Here is a 20986-nt window from a genome sequence, read left to right as displayed (position 1 = left end):
AACCACATAATATACGCTGTCATTTTATACTTACTGACCTTCTTGGGTGAAGAATGAAATCCTTAAATGTATATGGTCGCTCCATTCTTGGATTTTCTGTCTACAATAAAACATGGGTTTTCAAGACACATCTCAAATATCAAAAATGTGTACTTATCAAGAATATTCATGAACTATGACCAAAAGCATAAATGAAGTTAAAATGAAAAATAAGTAACTTTAGTTTATTAAATGATTACAAGTGGTAACTTGTCATGCTTTCACGTTCCTGAATAGTAATGAACTGCAGCCAGCACCACGACCAAATCTAAAATGAGCTGAAGGGGTAGGTTGTGGAGGACGGTAGAAGAGAACAGGTGGAAAATAGCCGAGTGGTTACTATGTTGGCATCCTAAAGGAACAGAGAATATGCGCATTGTCAGCAGTTTACTTGGTTCAGCAAGTTTACTTGGTTAGAGATAACTCTAGGACAAAAGAATAAAGAGCCTGGAAACGAAGATTGGACCGAATATCCGAGCAAAAGCTTATGATCTCTAAAGATTATAGAGATCCCAATAAATGACCTCAAAAGATTGATAAAATGCTCCTCTGCTGCATTCTGCACTGTTAACTCTTTCCATCTCAAAATGCTTTTCTTAAATTTTCATGCCATTATTTTATCTTGGTTCACTTCCTATCTCCCCTCTTCTACTTTCTCTTTCCCCTCTGATGCACCCACAGTGACTAAGGTTCAGAGCTCGACCCTCTCCTTTTTGTTGTCGTTGTTGTTGTTATGTGCTGTCGAGTCGGCCCCGACTCATAGCGACCCCTCCTTGGGTTTCCGAGGCAGTATCACTACGGAAGTAGGATTGTCCAACCTTCCTTCCAAGGAGTGGCTGGTGGGTTTGAACCGCCAGCTGTCTGGTTAGCAGGCAAGTGTCTTAGCCACTATGCTACCAGAGCTCCCTCTCCTTACATCTCTCTTATTTGGAAAGGCAATCATTCTCAGACATTTTGCTGTTACCTAAACAGTGATAAGTTTCAGTCTTTCTGATCCCTTTTCCCTACACAATTTATTTTCCTCTCTCTCTCTCAGCTGCCCATTTTAAATTTTCATTTGTCTTATTTTCTACTTAAGCTCAAATTACATAATAACAAATGTATTATATTCCAAAATAAAATGGCTCTGTCTCCCAACTTTTCTACTTGAGATACCATCCTACCCTCCAAGTTCAACTTGTATTATCTTTACCTTTTTTGCTTAATCTCTTTAAACCCCCACGTCAGACACTAAGTTCAATAATGTTTTATTCTGAAATGTTTCCTGAATCCATTTCCTTCATTTTTATCAGCTTAGTCCACATTCATTCTGTGTTCATACCTACATTGTTATAAACTATCTTAGCTTCCTTCTGAGAGCCTAAGCTCTCCCCATTATAATTATTCAGTAGAAGGTCTCCATTGCTGATCTTCCTTAAACAATGCTTTCGTGTCGTCAACAAACTTCAGTAGCTCCCTATTTCTTACTGGCTCATGGGGTTTAATCTTGAAGATAAAATTAAAATGGGAAAATTGAGGTAAGTTTCCAGAAGATAATATACTCAAGAAAAGCAGTACATTTTATAAATCAAATATTTACATGAACTATATTATGGATTTATAAGTATTTATTAAGTTAAAAAGAATAAACATAAAAGGTAAAATCATGGACATTGATACCAACCGGTAATGGATAAAGAGGAACATCCACTTGACCTAGGAAATCATCTCTTGTCTATAAGAGAAGGAAGAAAAAATAAGTTTAGTAATATGCTCAATTTCTTTGAAGATTTTGATGAGCTATGGCTATCCCTCACAGAAAATTTAGAATTTCAAAAAATCCTATGTAGCATGAATGGAATGTAAAAGGTAATATGTATAATTTTTAGTTAATGGCAGATTAGTGTACATTATCCTTCTGCAGATAACAATTGTCTACTTGGATAAAATATCAAAAACAAACAACTATTTGAAGGCACCATAGATTGACTAAATGCAAGCAGAAACTAGAAGGAACTGCACTGGGTAGGATTCATATTCATATAGTTATTCACCTGTAGTACTCCACAGTCCATATGGTGTGGAGTATCTAGAAATCAAGCAAAAATCTGCAATCTCCAGGAGTCGTCACACAGCTTAGTTTGGGGTGGATAGCATAACTGGAAAGTGAATAGGAAAATCCAAAAGAAAGGAGCCACAGAAAAGCTCCTAAATCTACACATCAGTTCTACTCAAATCCCTACTTGATCCTGGGACGGTACATGTGAAAAGCAACAGCTGGAAGGTTTGCAAGGACTGAGTAGAGATTTCAATTGACATTTACAAAGGAGAGACAGCATAATTCTGAGTCTCCAGAATATACTATCCATATTGCCAAATATACAATGGAAAATTATAGGATATACCAATATACAAGAAAATATGACTCAAAATCAAGAGAAGAAGTAGACTTTAGAAACTAGCCATGAGATGGCCTAATACTTGGAATTAGCAGAAAAGGAATTTAAAGCAGCTATTATAAAGATGTTCAAGGATTTAAAAGGAAAATAAGATCACAACGAATGACGTGATAAGGAAGAATTCAGCAGTGAAACAGAACTTATAAAAGTAAATCAAACATATATTTTAGAACTGAAAAATATAATACCTATAATAAAAATCATTGGCTGGGCTAAAAGATGATTGATGACAACTGGAGAAAAGTTCAGTGAACTTGTATAGCAATTAAATTTATCCGAGAATAAAGAGGGCTTGTGGAAAAACACCATGCAGTCTAACATATGTTTAACTGGAGTCACAGAAGGAGAGGAGAGAGAACAAAGCAGAAAAACACCGGAAGAAAAAAATAGCCAAAACTTTCCCACTTTTAGAAAATCACAAGATTACATATTCAGTAAACTTAGTAAACCCAAGCTGGATAAATATAAAGAAAACATAGGTATGCACACCATCATTAACTTGGTGAAAACAAAAGATAACAAGAAAATTTCTAAAGCTGCTAGATAAAAATGGCCCCTTACAGGAGAACAATAAAAATGATGGCTGACTTATGATAAGCAATGGAATTCATAAGACAATAGAATGAGACGTACTAAATGATAAAAGGAAAATAGGTGAGCCTAAAATTCTATATATAGCAAAAAATGAAAGCAAAAATGCTTTTAGAAGCATGGAATCATTTGTCATCAGCCGACCAGCTACAACTTATACTAAAGGAAGTTCTTCAGGCTAAGAGTTAATGGCACCAGATTAAAAATCAGATGTAAAGGGAAGAATGAAGATTACCAAGGAATGCCATGTATCTTGGTAAATATATATTTTAAAAACCCATCTACTAATATATTAAAAGACAGATTTCTATTTACAGAAAAAATACACTGCATTATGGGGTTTAAAACATACACAGGTGTGACACAAATGACAACACAGTACGATGGACAGGTGGAGTAAACACATCAATTCTGTTGTAAGACTCCTACATTTTGTATGAAGTGGTATGATTGTGGTAAATTAATCATTAAGTTAATCAGAGCTGTAGCTAAAAGCCGAGAGAGGAATTAAAATGGAATACTACAAAAATACTTGAGTAATCCAAAATAAGTCAGGAAAAGAGAAACAGAGAAAACAAAAAACAAGTGGGGCAAGTAGAAATAAACAGCAAAATCCAAATACTAAATCCAACTACATGAATTATTACCTTAAATGTAAACAGATTAAATACTCTAATTAAAGATAGATTGTCAGTTTGAATAAAAATTAAAGACCTTATTATATGTTGCCTACAAAACACACATGGCATTTTATTATTTTTAAAAAATTATAAAGCACTTATTTTCTCACTTTTCCTTGTGAAATAATTTCAGGCTATAAAAATTGCATAAACAGTACAAGGAATTCCTATATATTCTTCACTTAACATTTCTCAAACATTAACACCTTACATAATCATAGTACAAGGATCAAAACCAGGAAATTCCGTGTACTGCTGGGTGGATGTTAACTGCCAACCCTTAGGTTAGCAGCCAATCCCAAACTGCCATCCAGGGATATGCTGTGTCTCCTTAGTTTCCTTTATTCAGGAAAGTACCTCATTCTTTCTTTGTCTTTAATAATTCTGACATTTTGAAGAGTACTGCTACTTATAGCATGTCCCTCAATTTGGGTTTTCAGATGTTTCTTCAAGACTGAATTTAAGAAGGTATGCATTTCTTTTATTTTTGGCAAGAATACCATAAAAGGAATGTTGGGCCCTTCTCAGTGTATTGTATCATGAGGCACATGATATTGATTCATTTCATTACTGGTGATAATAACTCTCATCATTGGTTAAGATGCTGTCTGCCAGGTCTCTCTACTTTAAAGTTCACATTTTCCCCCTTTGTAACTAATTAAGTTTATATGGGAAGATACTTCAAGGATATGTAAATATCCTGTTTCTCATCACACTTCTGCTCACTAACTTTAGAATCCACTGTGGGAGTCTCTGGTGGCGTAGTTCCTAAGGCATATTACTGCTAACTGGAAGGCTGGTGGTTCAAACCCACCAGCCACTCCTCGGAAAGAAGGTTGGGCAATCTACTGCCATAGTGATACTGCCTCAGAAACCCAAGGAGGGGTTGCTATGAATCAGATCTGAATCGATAGCAGTGAGTTTGGTTTGAGTTTAATGATTCTTGCAACAATTATTATTGTGATATTTGCCAAACAGTGATTTTAAATTTCCACCATTCCATTCATATTAATGAATTGTAATATTGCTGAAATGAAGAACTTTCCCCTTCTCCCATTTATTCAGTTACTAATTTATATTGGCTTGGACTTAGTAATATTTATTTTATCTAACCGAATATAAGCCATTACAGCCACTTATTTGGTTATTCAAATTATTTGAGATTGAGTTATTGGAAGTCTCTTCAAGTTAGACCCTGTGTGTTTTTAACAGGTACTGGTCAGGGATTGAATGGTGTTCCCCCCCCCCCAAACTTGTATCAACTAGGCTAGGCCATGATTCTCAGTGGTTTAGAAATTATGTAATGATGTAATGTGACAGATGCATAACGATACTCCATGATGTGACCTGATGTGATAAGCCAACTAGGTGTGAAAGGATTAAGATTAAGGGTGGGTTGCACTACCCTTAGTCCCATCAGATCCCTGATGTGATGTAAGGGGAACTTCCCTGGGGTGTGGCCTGCAACGCCTTTTATCTTATAAAAGGTGAAAGGAGAGAGAAGGGAGCAGAGAAGGGGACCTACTACCACGAAAGAGAAGCCAGGAGCAGAGCGAATCTTTTGGACCCAGGTTCCTGTGCTGGGATTCTTCTAGAAACAAGAGGTACGGGGAGAGATAGTCTTCCCCTACAGCCAGCACCCTGATCTCAGACTTCTATCCTCCTAAACTGTAAGAGAATAAACTTGTGTTTGTTAAAGCCATTCACTTGTGGTCTTTCTGTTACAGCAGCACTACGAGAACTAAGACAAGGAACTCTGGTGGCATAGTGCCTAATGCATTTGACTCCTAACCAAGGTTGAAACCCACCAGCCACTCCTCGGAAGAAAGACTGAGTGATATACTTCTGAGGAGATGTTGTTGTTGTTAGGTGACGTTGAGTTGTCTCCGACTCACAGCGACCCCACACACAGCAGAAGGAAACACCGCCCACTCCCACACCACCTCCACGATCCCTGCTATACTTGAGCCCATCGCCGCAGCCACTGTGTCAATCCATCTCACTGAGGGCCTTCCCCTCCGTCGTCAACCCTCCACCTTACCAAGCATGACATCCTTCTCCAGGAAATGGTCCCTTCTGACAACATGACCAAAGTAGGTGAGACGAAGTCTGGCCATTCTCGTTTCCAAGGAGCATTTAGGGTACACTTCCTCCAGGACAGATCTGTTAGTTCTTTTAGCAGACCATAGTACTTTCAGCACCCTTTGCCAGAACCACATCTCAAAAGCATCAATTCTTCTTCAGTCTTCTTTATTCATTGTCCAGCTCTCACATGCTTATGAGGCAACTGAAAATATCAGGCTTGTGTCAGGCACACCTTAGTCCTCAAGGAGACATCTTTGCTCCTCAGCACTTGGAAGAGTTCCATTGCAACTGACTTGCCCAGTGCCATACGACATCTGATGTCCTGACTGCTGCTTCCATTGGCATCGATTGTAGAATCAAGCAATGTGAAGTCTTTCACAACTTTGGTCTTTTCTCCATTTACAGTGATGCTGCTTACAGGTCCAGTTGTGAGGATTTTTGTTTTCTTTATATTGAGATATAATCCATACTGCAGACTGTATTCTTCAATCTTCATCAGTAAGTGCTTCAAGTCATCCTCACTTTCAGCAAGCAAAACTGTGTCATCTGCATAATGCAGGTTGTTAATAAGCCTTCCTCCAATCCTGATGCTACGTTCTTCTTCATATAGTCCAGCTTCTCGGATTATTTGCTCAGCATATATACTAAGTAAGTATAATGAAAGGATACAACCCTAACACACTCCCTTCTGGATTTTAAACCATGCAATGTCCCCTTGTCTGAACGACAACCTCCTGGTCTGTGTACAGGTTCCTCATGAGTACAATTAAGGGTTCAGGAATTCCCATTCTTCTCAGTATTATCCACAATTTGTTACGATCCACACAATAAAATGCCTTCAATAGTTAATAAAAGACAAGTACATCTTTCTGGTATTCTTTGCTTTGAGCCCAGATCCATCTGACATCAGCAATGATGTCCCTTGTTCCACGATCTGTTCTGAATCCAGCCTGCACCTCTGAAGTTCTAGCTAGTCCATGGGAGGAAGACCTGGTGATCTGCTTCCATGAAGATTACAGCCTAGGAAACCATATAGGGCAGTTCTACTCTGTCCTGTAAGGTGCTGTGAGCTGGAATTTACTTGATGGCGACAGGTTTGGTTTAGTGGGTGAAGAAGTATCTTGTGGTTTTGATTTTCATTTCCCTTATGGCCAGTGATGTGGAGCATCTTTTCATGTGCTGATTGGGTTTCTATTTCCTAAAATCTATTAGCTAACAAATCTTCCCAAAAGTCTCATCATCCATGGCAGAGGCTATGCCTGGTCACTGTGTGACAGAAAGAAAAACTACTCCCTGGCAGCATTGGCTTTTATCATTTCATATTTCTTGTTCTTTGGTTGTATTTGTGAGCAAAACCATAGAACAAATCCTTACTCAGTGAGAATTCCATGACTCAAAAAAGCTGGTATATAAAAATATAGTTCAAAAATTTATTGCAAAACACTGCCTTCCTTCTTTAAAACAAGTGAACTAAAATAAATTTCTTCACATCCACTTAAAATGACTTGGGGCCAAAGAACTATATTTCTAGTATTAGTAGAATGGACAAATTTTCCAAACTAAAAATCAATATGCATGGTCTGACAAGGAGATGGAGAATATGAAACTGGGAAGTATCCTGGAAAGTCTGGGACATATGGTTGCTATAAATATAGGTCAATTAGAGGCTCTTTTTTCCATTTACAAAGGAAAAGTAATAGTTTTAAATTCATTCCTATGAAGGCAAGTCAGTCTGTGATGTTCATTACTGTTTCCTAGCCAATCAATTGTTCCAAATTCCGAATATGCAGCATTTCTTTGTAAGACTTAGTTCCTGTATTTGAACTAAATGCAGCTTATTTCATGAAGTTAATTTGTATTTGGTAAAATATAAGTAATTTAAGAATGGCTGGAAATATGAAAAAAAAAATCTAGAACAGCAGGTGGTCTTAAACAGGACCATCTATAGCAGGCATAGTTTAGTCAGTCAATAATCCTTTTTTTTTTTTTAAAACTATTTTAAAGATAGGAATTTCAGTTTCTTGAAACTATTGTTAGAGCATGAAAAGAAAAACTCCAAATCTGTTTCTACGTTACTAATTTTTGCAAAACTTCAACTAGAAGTATGTTGTTGTTGTTGTTATTTGCCGTCGAGTCGGCCCCGACTCATAGCGACCCCTCCTTGGGTTTCCGAGGCAGTATCACTACGGAAGTAGGATTGCCCAACCTTCCTTCCGAGGAGTGGCTGGTGGGTTTGAACCGCCAGCCTTCTGGTTAGCAGTCAAGTGCCTTAGCCACTATGCTACCAGAGATGGCTCTAATTTTAGGAGGACAAATTCTTATTAACTTTGGTAAGGCTGAATGAATAGTGGCTGAATAGTCTCCTTTAAGAGAATTCAATGTAACTACAACAAAAAAAAACCCCACAGAATTTAAAAAAAGTATAATTTATTTAAATATTATTTTCTAATAAATCTGCGTTATAAATAATTTCCCAGGATAAATCTACATATAAAATAAGTATTAATGGAAGAACCATTTCCTCATAATGAAACCCCAACAATATAGAAAAAGTTTTCTGCTTTAATACCAAACTCAGGTCAATCATTCTTCTTAATTGGTAAAAATAAATTTTAAATTGAACCCACACCTGTGGTTTCCAGCCAAACAAAATACAGGCATGTGAGTTAAACATTTACCTCGAGTAGATACACTCCTTGGATAGAACAATCATGGGAGAAAGAAGGGCTGCTTATGCACAGGGAGACAGCTCAGGGGGCAGGAGTGTATGGAGGGATGGACACTGGGAAGAGGTAACTATGGGGAGGAAGTGGGAGGGGAGCTGTTGCATTGTGGTAAACTGTGGTCAATGACATGAGACAAAGTATATATGAACTGCTGTATGGAAAGTGAATTTGCTCTGTAAATCTTCACCCAAATCACAATATAAATAAATAAATAAATAAAAATTTTATACATGAACATTAAATACAGTACAGCATATGGCATTTTTTAGTTGTTAGACTTAGCTATTAGCACTTTTCTCTCATTTTCTAATCAAGATTTTATTTAAAAAAAAAAAAGTAATTTTAAACCATAGGTAATTCAAGAAGAATAAGATGATGTCAGAAAGGGATCAGAATTGGAGATCCTGGATAGAGTAGGAGAAAAAAACATGGAACAGAATTTAAAACACCAAAAAAAGACCAGGTTTACTGATCGGATGGAGACTGATGGAACCCTCAAGACTATGGCCCTGAGTCACCCCCTTCAGGTCTGGACTGAACTCACTCCTGTGGCTTAACTCTCAGCCAAACAACAGAGCTGAACAACTAGAGCAGGGAGATGTGCTCCTTACAACAATCAACCAGGGAGATGAGAAGGGAAGCATTTGCACAGGGAGAAAGGTAGGGAGGCAGGAATGAATAAGCAAGAAGGACACAGGGAAAGGTCACCACAGGAATAAAGTGGGAGGAGAGCTATTCCCCAAAAAACCCAACATAGGTAATACATGCATACGTAGCTCTGGTGGTACAATGGTTAAGCATTCAGCTATTAACCAGAAGATTGGCAGTTTGAACCTACTCAGCTACTCTACAGGAGAAAGCTATGGTAATCTGCTTCTATAAAGATTACAGCCAAGAAAACTCTGTGGGGAAGTTTTACTCTGTCACATGGGATTGCCGTGAGTTGCATTTGACTCCATAGCACCCCAAAACAACAACCATACACAAGGTATAAAATTCAAAAGGAAGTAAAAGAATTCTTAGCTTCCAACTCCAACCCTCTGCCCAAGATGCAACAGTAGTTATCATTTGTTTTTGTGTGGATATCCCTTGTTCTGCATCTTGCCTTATTCCCCTCAACTCTATCTCTAGAATCTTATGCATTATCAGTATATATAGAAATACTTGACCTTTTCAATGGTTGTATAGTATAGCATTACATGGAAAAGCAAAAAGCATTTAACTAGCTCCCTAGTGGAGGACATTTAGATTGTTTCTTTTACCATTATAAACAATGTTTCAATGAGTAAACTTGTATCATTCTATATATAAATCATTGGCATGTAATTTTTACTTTGTGTAATTTAAATTTTGTATACACCCACTCTTCACTTATCCACGTGATTAGATTCCAAAGACTAGGCTATTATACAAAAATTGGTGTTATGCAAAACTGGAGGGTGACCACCGTATCGCAAAACGCAGGATGACTGTATCATCATAAAATTGCCAAATCACATTACATAACTTTCATACCACTGAGAATCATGGCTCAGCCAAGATGACATATGACCTAACCATCACAGCCAGTGCTACCCTTGCTCCACACTTCAGTGTTTGTGACTGCCAGATGTATGTCATAAATGTCCAATATTGTTTGATAGTAGAGTTTTTACTACTGTTGTAAATGTGAAATGTCGGATACCGTGATAGCAGATAAATAAGGAGTAGGTGCAATTCAAAATAGAGGAAGATCTGGATGACTGATTGAATATTACAAAAGGAAATAATTTCCTGAATGAGACAAAAATCACACAAAAGTTCAAGCTACCTTTTGTCACACAAGGTAAAGAGGTTTACATTTGAATGTATATCTTAATTAGTACAAACAAGTACTGTATCTTCACACAGCTATATTAAAATTCTCTTATATTCAAATTCTTTTTATATACATCACCTAATTGTAAGAAATGAATTGGAAACAGGCAGTAAAAAGAAACTGAATAAATTTACAGCCATAAAAATTTTCAAGCTACTATTAAGCATACTGTTTAAAGAAAACCAAGATTTCAATAACTATTTCAGAGATCATAAAAGACCAGAGTACAGTTAAAAGCTCTGAAGCTGAGACACTAAAAGTGAAATCATATAAGAACTTCTTTGTTTGAGGTAGAATTTAAACTCTCATTCTTCTACATGAGAGGTTATATGTTTTCTTGATTTACACAAGAAGTTGGAATTTTGACCAGAAGACATTAGCACATGTGAATCACTGAGAAAAATAAGCAGAACTTGTATGAATGGACCCATTTATAGTATTTCTCTAAGTAAACATGTAATTCCTGCTTTCAAAGTTTATAAAAACTATTATTTTTAATGAACATCCTTCCTCTCAAAATCCACCCTTCACACTACATACTAGATATTGTAAATAGAAAAAAGGGATTTTGAAAACCATTCTACATTTAATATATTTTCTAGATGTGGCACTCTGTTTCCATAAAGACTTACAGCCTTGGAAACCCTATGAAGCAGTTCTACTCTCTCCTACAGGGTCATTACGAGTTGGAATTAACTCTATAGAAATGTTTTATTTTTTTCCCCCTAAGCCAAACTTAAGGAGCTCTAATGTCACAGTGGGAGTTCTGGTAGCATAGTGCCTAAGATACTTGACTGCTAATCAGAAGGCTGGAGGTTCAAACCCACCAGCCACTCCTCGGAAGGAAGATGGGGCAATCTACTTCCGTAGTGATACTGCCTCGGAAACCCGAGGAGGGGGTTGCTATGAGTTGGGTCCGACTCGACGGCACATAACAACAACAACAAAATGTCACAGTGCCTAAGGCATTTGACTGCTAACCAGAAGGTTGGCGGTTCAAACCCACTAGCCACTCTGTGGAAGGAAGATGGGGCAATGGGGCAATCTACTTCCATAAAGATTTCCTGCCTCAGAAACCCAATGGGGGGTTGCTACAGCTGGAATCTGTTCCATGACAGTGAGGTTTTTTTTTTGGTTTTAAGCCAACTTTACTAAGTAAAGTTGCATTTGCATACCTTCGACCCCCCTTCTTAAAACTGGTTCACTCTATACTATGACTTGCTTATTTTAAACATTTTTCTAAAAGTTCGAGATTTATTGATTCTATCTTTTTAGTTTTGTCAAGGGAAAAATGGCTTTATCTAAAACAGTATAATCTGAGCTAAGCTGTCAAATCATAATGATACGGATTTTGCTTGTCTATGGAAGGAAAGTAGATATCTTTGCTTAAAGGAAATATTCAAAGTCCCAAGCTTGAGATCTGCTCAGCCAGCCTGCCGGTAGAATTTAGTGTAAGACAAAAATTGTACTTGTTCTCAGATACACTGTGTTGCAATGCTTGAAAAGTTGGGCATTGCATTCTATAACTCTTAGCAGCCCTCGAACTTTTAAAGGAATTTTCACCTAAGAGGTCAGGATACTAAGGATGTTTGGGGAAAAAGACTGTCTAAATCAGGTCAGATTTTCTCCTCTGAATTTCAGTTTCTTCAGAGGTTTCTACTTTATAATAATCACACACCTCTGAAAACTGATGACTCACAAGTTTCTCTATCTTTACATGCTTCATTATAGAGTTTATAATTTATCATGAGGATTTTCAAATATAAGTCATTTTAAAAATATGCTGCACAAGACAAGGCATCTGAAGCAGACAGGGAGTAACAGGAATCAAAGTTGTGTTGCATCAAAATCTAAACAGAATTTTAAAATTGTTTTCAAAATTAAAATTTAATATAGCCAAACTACTTTTAAAAATCATTTGTATTGTATGCCACGTTGGCCTGCTAACCAAAAGGTAGGTGGTTCAAACCCACCAGCTGCTCCATGCAAGGAAGTGGAGACAATCTACTTCCATAAAGATTTATAGCCTTGGAAACCCAATGGGGGTCACTATGAGTCAAAATCAACTCAATGGCAGTGGGTAATGACTATCGAAAGTGAGAGAAAAGGGTTTGCATTTATTTCAATTTTACTCCTCCCTCAAAAAAGGGAGGAAGGTTTATCTTGTTCATTGTTTCAAATTACTATTTCCAAATAAAGGAAAACAACAAGGGTTTAAATATATAAAGCTATTATTTAACCAGGAAATATCCACAGCTAGGTAACAATTAAGAGTGATAAGGTTCTTCTTTGGGATTAGCAGACAAATGCCTTTTCCACTATACCACCAGAGCTCCTAGAGACCCACTAAACCAAAACCAAACTTACTGCCATCCAGTCAGTTCTGACTCATAGAGACCCCTTTTGGGTTTCCGAGGCAGTAAATTGTTATAGAAGTAGATTGCCCAGTCTTCCTTCTGCAGAGTGGTTGGTGGATTTGAACCGCCAATCTTCTGGTTAGCAGTCAAATGCCTTAAGCACTGTGCCACCATAGCTCCTTTAGAGACCAATAGCTCTACTCAATTCCTGGAGAAGGCACCAAAAATCAAAATCAACCTCACTGCAATCGAGTCAGTTCTGACTCATGTTGTTGTTAGGTGCCGTTGAGTCATCTCCGACTCATAGAGACCTTATGTACAACAGAACGAAAGACTACCCGGTCCTGTCCGCCTCACGATCCCTGCTATACCTGAGCCCATCGTTGAAGCCACTGTATCAGTCCATCTCATTGAGGGCCTTCCCCTTTTTCGTTGACCCTCCACTTTACCAAGCATGATATCCTTCTCCAGAGAATGGTCCCTTCTGACAACATGACCCAAGTAGGTGAGATGAAGTCTGGCCATTTCTGCTTCCAAGGAGCATTCCAGCAGCACTTTTTCCAGGATAGATTTGTTAATTCTTTTAGCAGTCCATGGTACTTTCAGCATTCTTTGCCAACACCACAACTCAAAAGCATCAACTCTTCTTTGGTTTTTTTTCTTCATTGAACAGCTCTCACATGCGTAAGGGACAATTGAAAATACCATGGCTTGGGTTAGGCACACCTTAGTTTCAAGGAGACATCTTTGCTCTTCAGCACTTTAAATAGGTCTTTTACAGCAGATTTGCCCAATGCAATATGTCATCTGATGTCTTCACTGCTGCTTCCATTGGTGTTGATTGTGGAACCATGTAACATGAAGTCTTTGACAACTTCAATCTTTTCTCCATTTATTGTGATGCTGCCTATTGGTCCAGCTGTGAGGATTTTGTTTTCTTTATATTGAAGTGTAATTCATACTGCAGACTGTAGTCTTCACTCTTCATCAGTAAGTGCTTCAAGTCATCCTCACTTACAGCAAGCAAAGTTGTGTTGTCTGTGTGTCGCAGGTTGTTAATGAGTCTTTTTCTAATCCTGATGCCACGTTCTTCTTCATACAGTCCAGCTTCTTGGATTATTCGCTCAGCATACAGATTGAGTAAGTATGGTGAAAGGATACAACACTGACACACTCCCTTCTTGATTTTAAACCATGTGGTGTCCCCTTGTTCCGTTTGAATGACAACCTCCTGGTCAATGTGCAGGTTCTTCGTGAGTATAATCAAGTGTTTGGGAATTCCCATTCTTCTCAGTGTTATCCATAATTTGTTACGATCCACACAATCAAATGATTTGCATAGTCAAAAAAAGACAAGTAAATATCTTTCTGGTATTCTTTGCTTTCAACCAAAATCCATCTGACATCAGCAATGATATCCCTTGCTCCACATCCTCTTCTGAATCCAGCTTGCATTTCTGGAAGCTCTCTGTCAATACACTGCTGCAACTGTTTTTGAATTATCTTCAGCAAGATTTTACTTCCATGTGATACTAATGATATTGTTCAATAATTTCCACATTCTGTGGGATCATATTTCTTTGGAATGGGTACAAATATGTATCTCTTCCAGTCAGTTGGCCAGGTAGATGTCTTCCAAATCTCTTGGCACAGCCGAGTGAGTGCTCCAGCACGGCATCCATTTGTTGAAACATTTCAGAGGGTATTCTGTCAATTCCTGGAGCTAAGTTTTTCTCCAATTCCTTCAGTGCAGTTTTGATGTCTTCCTTCCTTCATTGCCATTGGTTCTTGATCATATGCCACCTCCTGAAATGGATGAACATCGACCAACTCTTTTTGGTACAGTGACTCTGTGTATTCATTCCATCTTCTTTTGATGTTTCCTGCATCAATATTTTGCCCATGGAATTTTTCAATATTGCAACTTGAGGTTTAAATTTTTTCCTCAGTTCTTTCAGCTTGAGAAATGCAAAGGTGTTCTTCCCTTTTGGTTTTCTAGCTCCAGGTGTTTGCACATTTCATTATAGTAATTGGCTTTGTCTGCTTGAGCTGCTCTTTAAAATCTTCGGTTCAGCTTTTTTTATCTTGTCATTTCTTCCATTTGCTTTAGCTACTCTCCATTCAAGGGTAAGTTTCAGAGTCTCTTCTCACATCCATTTTGTCTTTTCTTCCTTCCCTGTCTTTTTAATTACCTTTTGTTTTCTTAATGGATGATGTTCTTGATGTCATCCCACAATTCCTCTGGTTTTCAGTCACTGGTGTTCAATGCATTAATTCTATTCTTTGGATGGTCTCTAAATTCAGGAGGTATATAATCAAGGTCATGTTTTGGCTCTCATAGACTTCTTTTAATTGTCTTCAGCTTCAACTTGAACTTGCATATGAGCAGCTGATGGTCTGTTCCACAGTCAGCTCCTGGCCTTGTTTTGGCTGAAGATATTGAGCTTCTCCATCGCCTCTTGCCACAGATGTAGTCAGTTTGATGCAGTCAGTCTGATTCCTGTGTACTCTGTCTGGTGAAGTCCATGTGTATAGCCGCTGTTTGTGTTGCTGAAAAAGGTATTGCGATGAATAAGTCATTGGTCTTGCAAAATTCTCTCATGCTATCACCAAGGCCATATTTTCCACCTACTGGTGATTCTTCTTTGTTTCCAACTTTTGCATTCTAATCACCAGTGAAAATTAACACATCTTGATTGCATGTTTGGTCAATTTCAGACTGCAGAAGTTGGTAAAAATCTTCAATTTCTTCATCTTTGGCTTTGGTGGTTGGTGTATAAATTTGAATAGTAGTAGTATGCCAACAGGGACAGGGAGGCCACATCTTCTGACCTTTTCTAACCCCACAAGAAGAAGACAGAATCACCATCAATAGCCCAAGGTCTATTCCTGTGAGGCCAGACATGCTGCCTCCTTCCAGCACTTTCATCAACCCTGAGATCAACCATTCCTCCCGCAGCACCCACCACCTTTCTACTGGGATTGGTAATTCACTGTAGTTGCCACACAGAACTCACAGATTATAGGGTTTATTAGGGAAGCACCAGGCTACAATTCAAGTTCAGGAACAACACTCAGTCTCTCTCAGCCCGCTGTCTCCCAGCCAACAGTTTCTGTCAGTCTCTCTCCCAGCAGCATGTGTCTCTCAGGAGTGTGTTTCTCTCAGCAGCATGTCTTTCTCAGCCAGCAGTCAGAGAGACTTCTTTCGCCTCTAGGAGGGCTCCTCTTGAGGCCAAACTAACCAATCCCAACATCAGAATTCTACACATCTGAGAGAGAGCTAACTTCCCAGAAAATGACTTTGTGTTGCTCCCAACAGAAATAACCCAAGTGAATGACTTTAACAATCAGGAGCTACTCAGTTGCTCACAGCAAATTCCACCATGGAGTTTACAAAGAGTTATGGCTAAAAAAGCCACATTATGTAATTTACTACACTGCATAGTATTAACTGATCTTCCTTGTAGGTGCATGGATATTATCCTATCACTGACAGCATTGTACTTCAGGACAGATCAAGTAAACCTGGTAGTTTTAAGATAACACTCAATGTAAATTAATAAATTTAACTATAACTAAGAACAGGATTTTTCTAAAAAAAAAAAAAAGTAAAAGGAGTTGGGTGTCTATGTATTTGCATTTCTTTCTAACTTAAATAGTTTTAAAAAGACAATTTAAAAATGACGTATATTCTAATTATGGCAATCCTCTATCAAAAGCCTTTGGAAACTCCCTATTGAATAAACATTTTCCAAGCATGTTTGCAGGAAAAACAGATTTGATGGGTAATAAAAGAGTTCAAAGGTGGTCACATACACCCAAATCACAAAATAAACAAATAAATAAATAAATTGCCACTTAAGGGGCCAGGAAAAAAAAAAAAAAAAAAGGTGGTCACATAGTTGGGGAACATTGGTTAAACTGAGTTTAAAAAGTTTATGCTTGCAGAACTTCTAGGGGTTTAAATTTACTAGTGTGCATTGTGGCATTTCAAATGTATTTTTTTAAAAAACAAAACCCACTGCCACCGAGTCTATTCTGACTCACAGTGACTCTTTTAGGACAGAGTAGAACTGCTCCATGTCCCAAGGTTGTAAATCTACAGAAGTAGACCACCTTATCTGTTTCTCATGGTGCAGCTGGCGGGTATGAACCACCAACCTTTTGGTTAGCAGCCAAAGGCTTTAACTACTATACAACTAAAGCTCCCTGAGAAATACAGTATGGCATTATACAGTTTTTAGTTGGCAATGGAATATGTCTTATTTGGGGTATCTCATGCATTGGTAAGGGACACATTTCAGACATACTGGTCCAGAGGAAGAACGATAAATTCCTTAGCATAGGAATCTAGACTTTTTTTTTATTTTTCCAATCTACCGTGCAACCTTATCTGTTCATATAAACCTCCCTCCAGAATATCTATCATTGCTAAACACATCCTGTATTTTGCCCTCTCAGCCTCTCATTGCTCCCTCTCCCTGGAGAGTTTATCTCTGCCTTGTCAACCCTGTGTATGTTATGAAGACCCAGGTCAATGCTATTTTAATGAAAATTTTCTTGATGAAACTGAATTGCAAATTCCTTGAGGCCAACGAATGTTAGTGACTGGCTTCTATGGCTGGGCCCTGTGTTAAGTGTAGGGGAATGTTCTTGATTTCATGGATTGTGCAGTCCTGTAGGGCTGACAAACATACATATATGATTAAAACGTGCATGAAGGAAAAGTATAGAATGCTATGGATGTATATTGGCGTGTGTGGGGGAGAAGCCTTTATGGAAAAATGTTTTATTCTTCTTTGTATCTTGATGTGTCTTGCCTTTATAGGTACTTAATACCTAAAGATAAATTCCAAGTTATTAAGTAGTTTTAAAACATTGAAATAGTGACTTAGTGGAAAACCATGCTATCTACCACCTTTGTCTCAATTAATCCCTCCTTTGTAAAAACCCAAGAAGGGGTCTCTATGAGTTGGAATCGACTTGACGGCAGTGGTTTTGTTTTTTTTAAAAAACTAGCTAGTCTGTGATGTGGCTGGAACTTACCAGGAAGAAAATATTAATAGTTCTAGCATTATGAAATCAGCAACATGACAGGAAGTGCTATAAAATCAAAAGAAGCTGGTATCAGATTTCCCCTAACTCCTTAGCCACTAGACTCTTTATGTCTGTCCCACTTGTCCATTTCAAAAAGGTCAGAGTCTGTTCAACAGAGTTGGAGCAATAATCATGATGGTCAAGTTACCTGCTCAACTTTCTGTATTTTGTTTTCTTCAACCTGAACTTGAACTCAGCTTCTATCAACCAGTGTGACAGCCTGGTAACATTTGAGCTCCAGGCTGGTTTATTGATTCCCTACCCATGTTTCTTAGTTTTGCCCATAGCATGTATTTGTGGATCATTTGCTAGCTTTCCTGTCCCAGGGACTACACTGTTTTCTTTGAGCTGTGAGAGGCTGTCTTCCTTAAGAAGGTGTGCAAAGTTTTCCCTACTACTGTCCCTAGTTCTTTCCACCTGTTCCTGACCTTTTCTGCCCTCTAGTGGCCACCAGCCACACTTCCATCCCTGGCATATAAAATCCACCACTTTTAATCTGCATATAATTGGCAAAGTGAGACAGATTAGAATAACTTTACATGAATCTCTTCTAAAACCATATTGGTACACAAAAACAAGGTACTATTCAGGTACCATGAGATTACAACCCTGGTCTCCTATTTATACTACACTAAAATACAAAAATACTTCCACAAGCGGAGAGATTCACAACTCACAGACAGTAAATTTAGATTCAGATAAAACTAACCCATTTAGTATTTTAAATATAAGAAAATCCTCAATAATTCCTAAACATAATTTATAATTATGTATAAGTATTCCTAGCAATGCCTTGCACATGGTAGGAAATTATTATTTAGCTTATTTTAGGTTAATTGTTAGATTAATTGTTCCAGATTCCATTTTAATCACCTTTAAAGGTAAATGAATCTGGAACTTACAGACCACTGAACTCACACTATATACGTTTCCTCATGTATTAAACAGTAGCTAGTTTAACAAACAAAAGACAGGTATACGAGCTGAATATTTATAACAGGTAGATACACTCCTTGGAGAGATCAATCATGGGAGAACAGAAGGGCTGTGTAGGCACAGGGAGACAGCTCAGGTGGCAGGAGTGCATGGAGGGATGGACACAGAGAAGTTGACTGTTGGGAGGAAGTGGGAGGGGAGCCGTTGCATTGTGAGAAATTGTAGTCAATTTCATGAGACAAAGCATATGTGAGCTGCTGTATGGAAAGTGAATTTGCTCTGCAAACTTTCACCCAAATCACAATAAAAATTGAAAAAAAAAATAGGTATTTTTAGTGGGTCTGAAATACGCTACTAATTCAGAGTTTATCAAAGTTTTCAGTCTACAGACTACTTTAATGAGCAAACTCGTTAAAATTACCAACTACCAAATGATATTTTCCAAACTCTATTTCCAAATATAGTTATATTTACACACTTATATTTCCTGATTCATGGACAAAAAACCTTAGAGCCTGATCCTTAAAATTTGAAAGACAAAGTGGTTCTCTAGTAATGTGCTAAAATAATTCTTAGTTTTTACTTAACAATGGCAATAAAAAAGGCCTCAATCTGGACTACGTGTTCTTCAGAGTGCAAAAATTATTCATCACATTGTAATCAGCCCAAATGAAAATTTTCCTTCAGACCACTTTTACTTTTTTTTTTTTTCTTCCTTTCTGATGCCATCCTTAGCAAAATAATCCTCCTTAACAGCTCATCCTGGAAGATTCTCTTACTACAGCATAAGAAGACAATCCCTTGAGCTAGTGGTGTAGTGGAAAAGTGCTTTAGAATATATATCTGAGCTGAGTTCTGGTCCAAATATGGTGTTTACTAGATTTATGATCTTGACTAAATCATTTGAGCTTTTCTGAGCTTGTTTTCTTATTTCTAATATGGAGAAAACCACTACTCCAGAGAGTTTTTTAAATATGAAATAAAATATGACTTAACTGTTTTAAACTTTTACAAATATGAGGTTAGAGGTTTAGAAATATACTAGCATTTTCTCCAAGTTAAAAATTATAGTTAGTGATGGTTGAGCATTTAAATATTAAACTCCAAAAGCAGTTAGGAGGCTATTATAGTCCCTTCTTCCTCCTCATTCTACATCCAAACACATTTTTAATAATAGGTCTGTTCTCTCCCACAGAATGACAGGTGTGCATATTTACATTTAAATGAACTGCCAAGAATGTGAAAGGTTAGGAAATATGTTAAGAAAACTGAGTTCTTTACTATAAAGAGTGTTTAATTTGGTCATTTTAGGAGTTTATGAAAGGTATAAAAATCAGACACCTCATTTATTATAAATCAATTAAATTGTCATCCACACCTTAAGCATTCAGTAAGTAAATACCAGCTTTCAAGGCATGGTTTACCCTAAATTAACCCAGTTGCAGAATCTGTAGAAAGAAATCACCTTCAATCCAAGTTCATCATTGACTGAGGCCATAAAATATAGGTGTGCAATCATTTCTTCTCTAGAGAGACAAATGGACCTCAGAGAAGAGACTGCCAGATCCTGACAGCTGGAGGCAACAAGTGACAAAGACTTCTAGTTGAGAAGCCCCACACAATTACACAATCTCTAAGCAACTACATGGCAAGTCATTCTCAGATATGAAGGGACAGCCAAAGTTCACCAGACACCTGGAGGAAAGCGTCCAAACACAGAGAAACAAATAACAACAACAGGAAAGTGACCCACAGGATCCAGTGACAGTGAAGGACCCAGAATAAAACTTAAAAACAAGAAATCTGAATTAAAATATTCTCAGAGGAATAAGAGATTGTGTTTATAAAACAAGCAGTGTTAGGAATAAGGAATCATCAGAAAATAAGAAAGAACTTTAGAAATTAAAATTAACCAAGAATTTAAAGTTAAAGGGAAGGGGAATTGTCTAGAAAGTAGAATAAGCAGGTAAAGAAACAAAATGCAGAAGAGAAAAGAAAGCAGTAAGATCAATGCAAGATGTACATGAACTGTCAAATGTAAAACAAATCTGCTTTGTAAATTTGCATCCAAAGCACAATTTAAAGAAAAAAAAAATCAATGCAGGAAGTGCAAACTTTGGATAACAGGAATTCTATGAAGAGAGAACACAAAAAGGCAGAAAGAAAATTTTCAAAGAAA

General features: G+C 37.5%; 1 protein-coding gene across 1 annotated transcript in view; it reads right to left on the bottom strand.

Annotated features, from left to right (window-relative positions):
• The window catches only part of NEDD4 (NEDD4 E3 ubiquitin protein ligase), a 142064-nt gene that overhangs the window by 52927 nt on the left and 68151 nt on the right, over positions 1-20986 (bottom strand). Inside the window, exons 5-6 of the mRNA XM_007935141.2 lie at positions 1703-1753; positions 39-100 (exon numbers count right to left, since the gene is read on the bottom strand). Of these exons, the coding sequence (XP_007933332.2) occupies positions 39-100; positions 1703-1753 (113 nt within the window). The remainder of the gene's footprint in view (positions 1-38; positions 101-1702; positions 1754-20986) is intronic.

This window comes from Orycteropus afer, unplaced genomic scaffold (genome assembly GCF_000298275.1).
Source record: "Orycteropus afer afer isolate SDZICR_OR568_19922 unplaced genomic scaffold, OryAfe1.0 scaffold00026, whole genome shotgun sequence".
Classification (NCBI taxonomy): domain Eukaryota; kingdom Metazoa; phylum Chordata; class Mammalia; order Tubulidentata; family Orycteropodidae; genus Orycteropus; species Orycteropus afer.
Note: the sequence above shows the minus strand (reverse complement) of the source record. Positions and strands in the feature narration are given on the sequence as shown.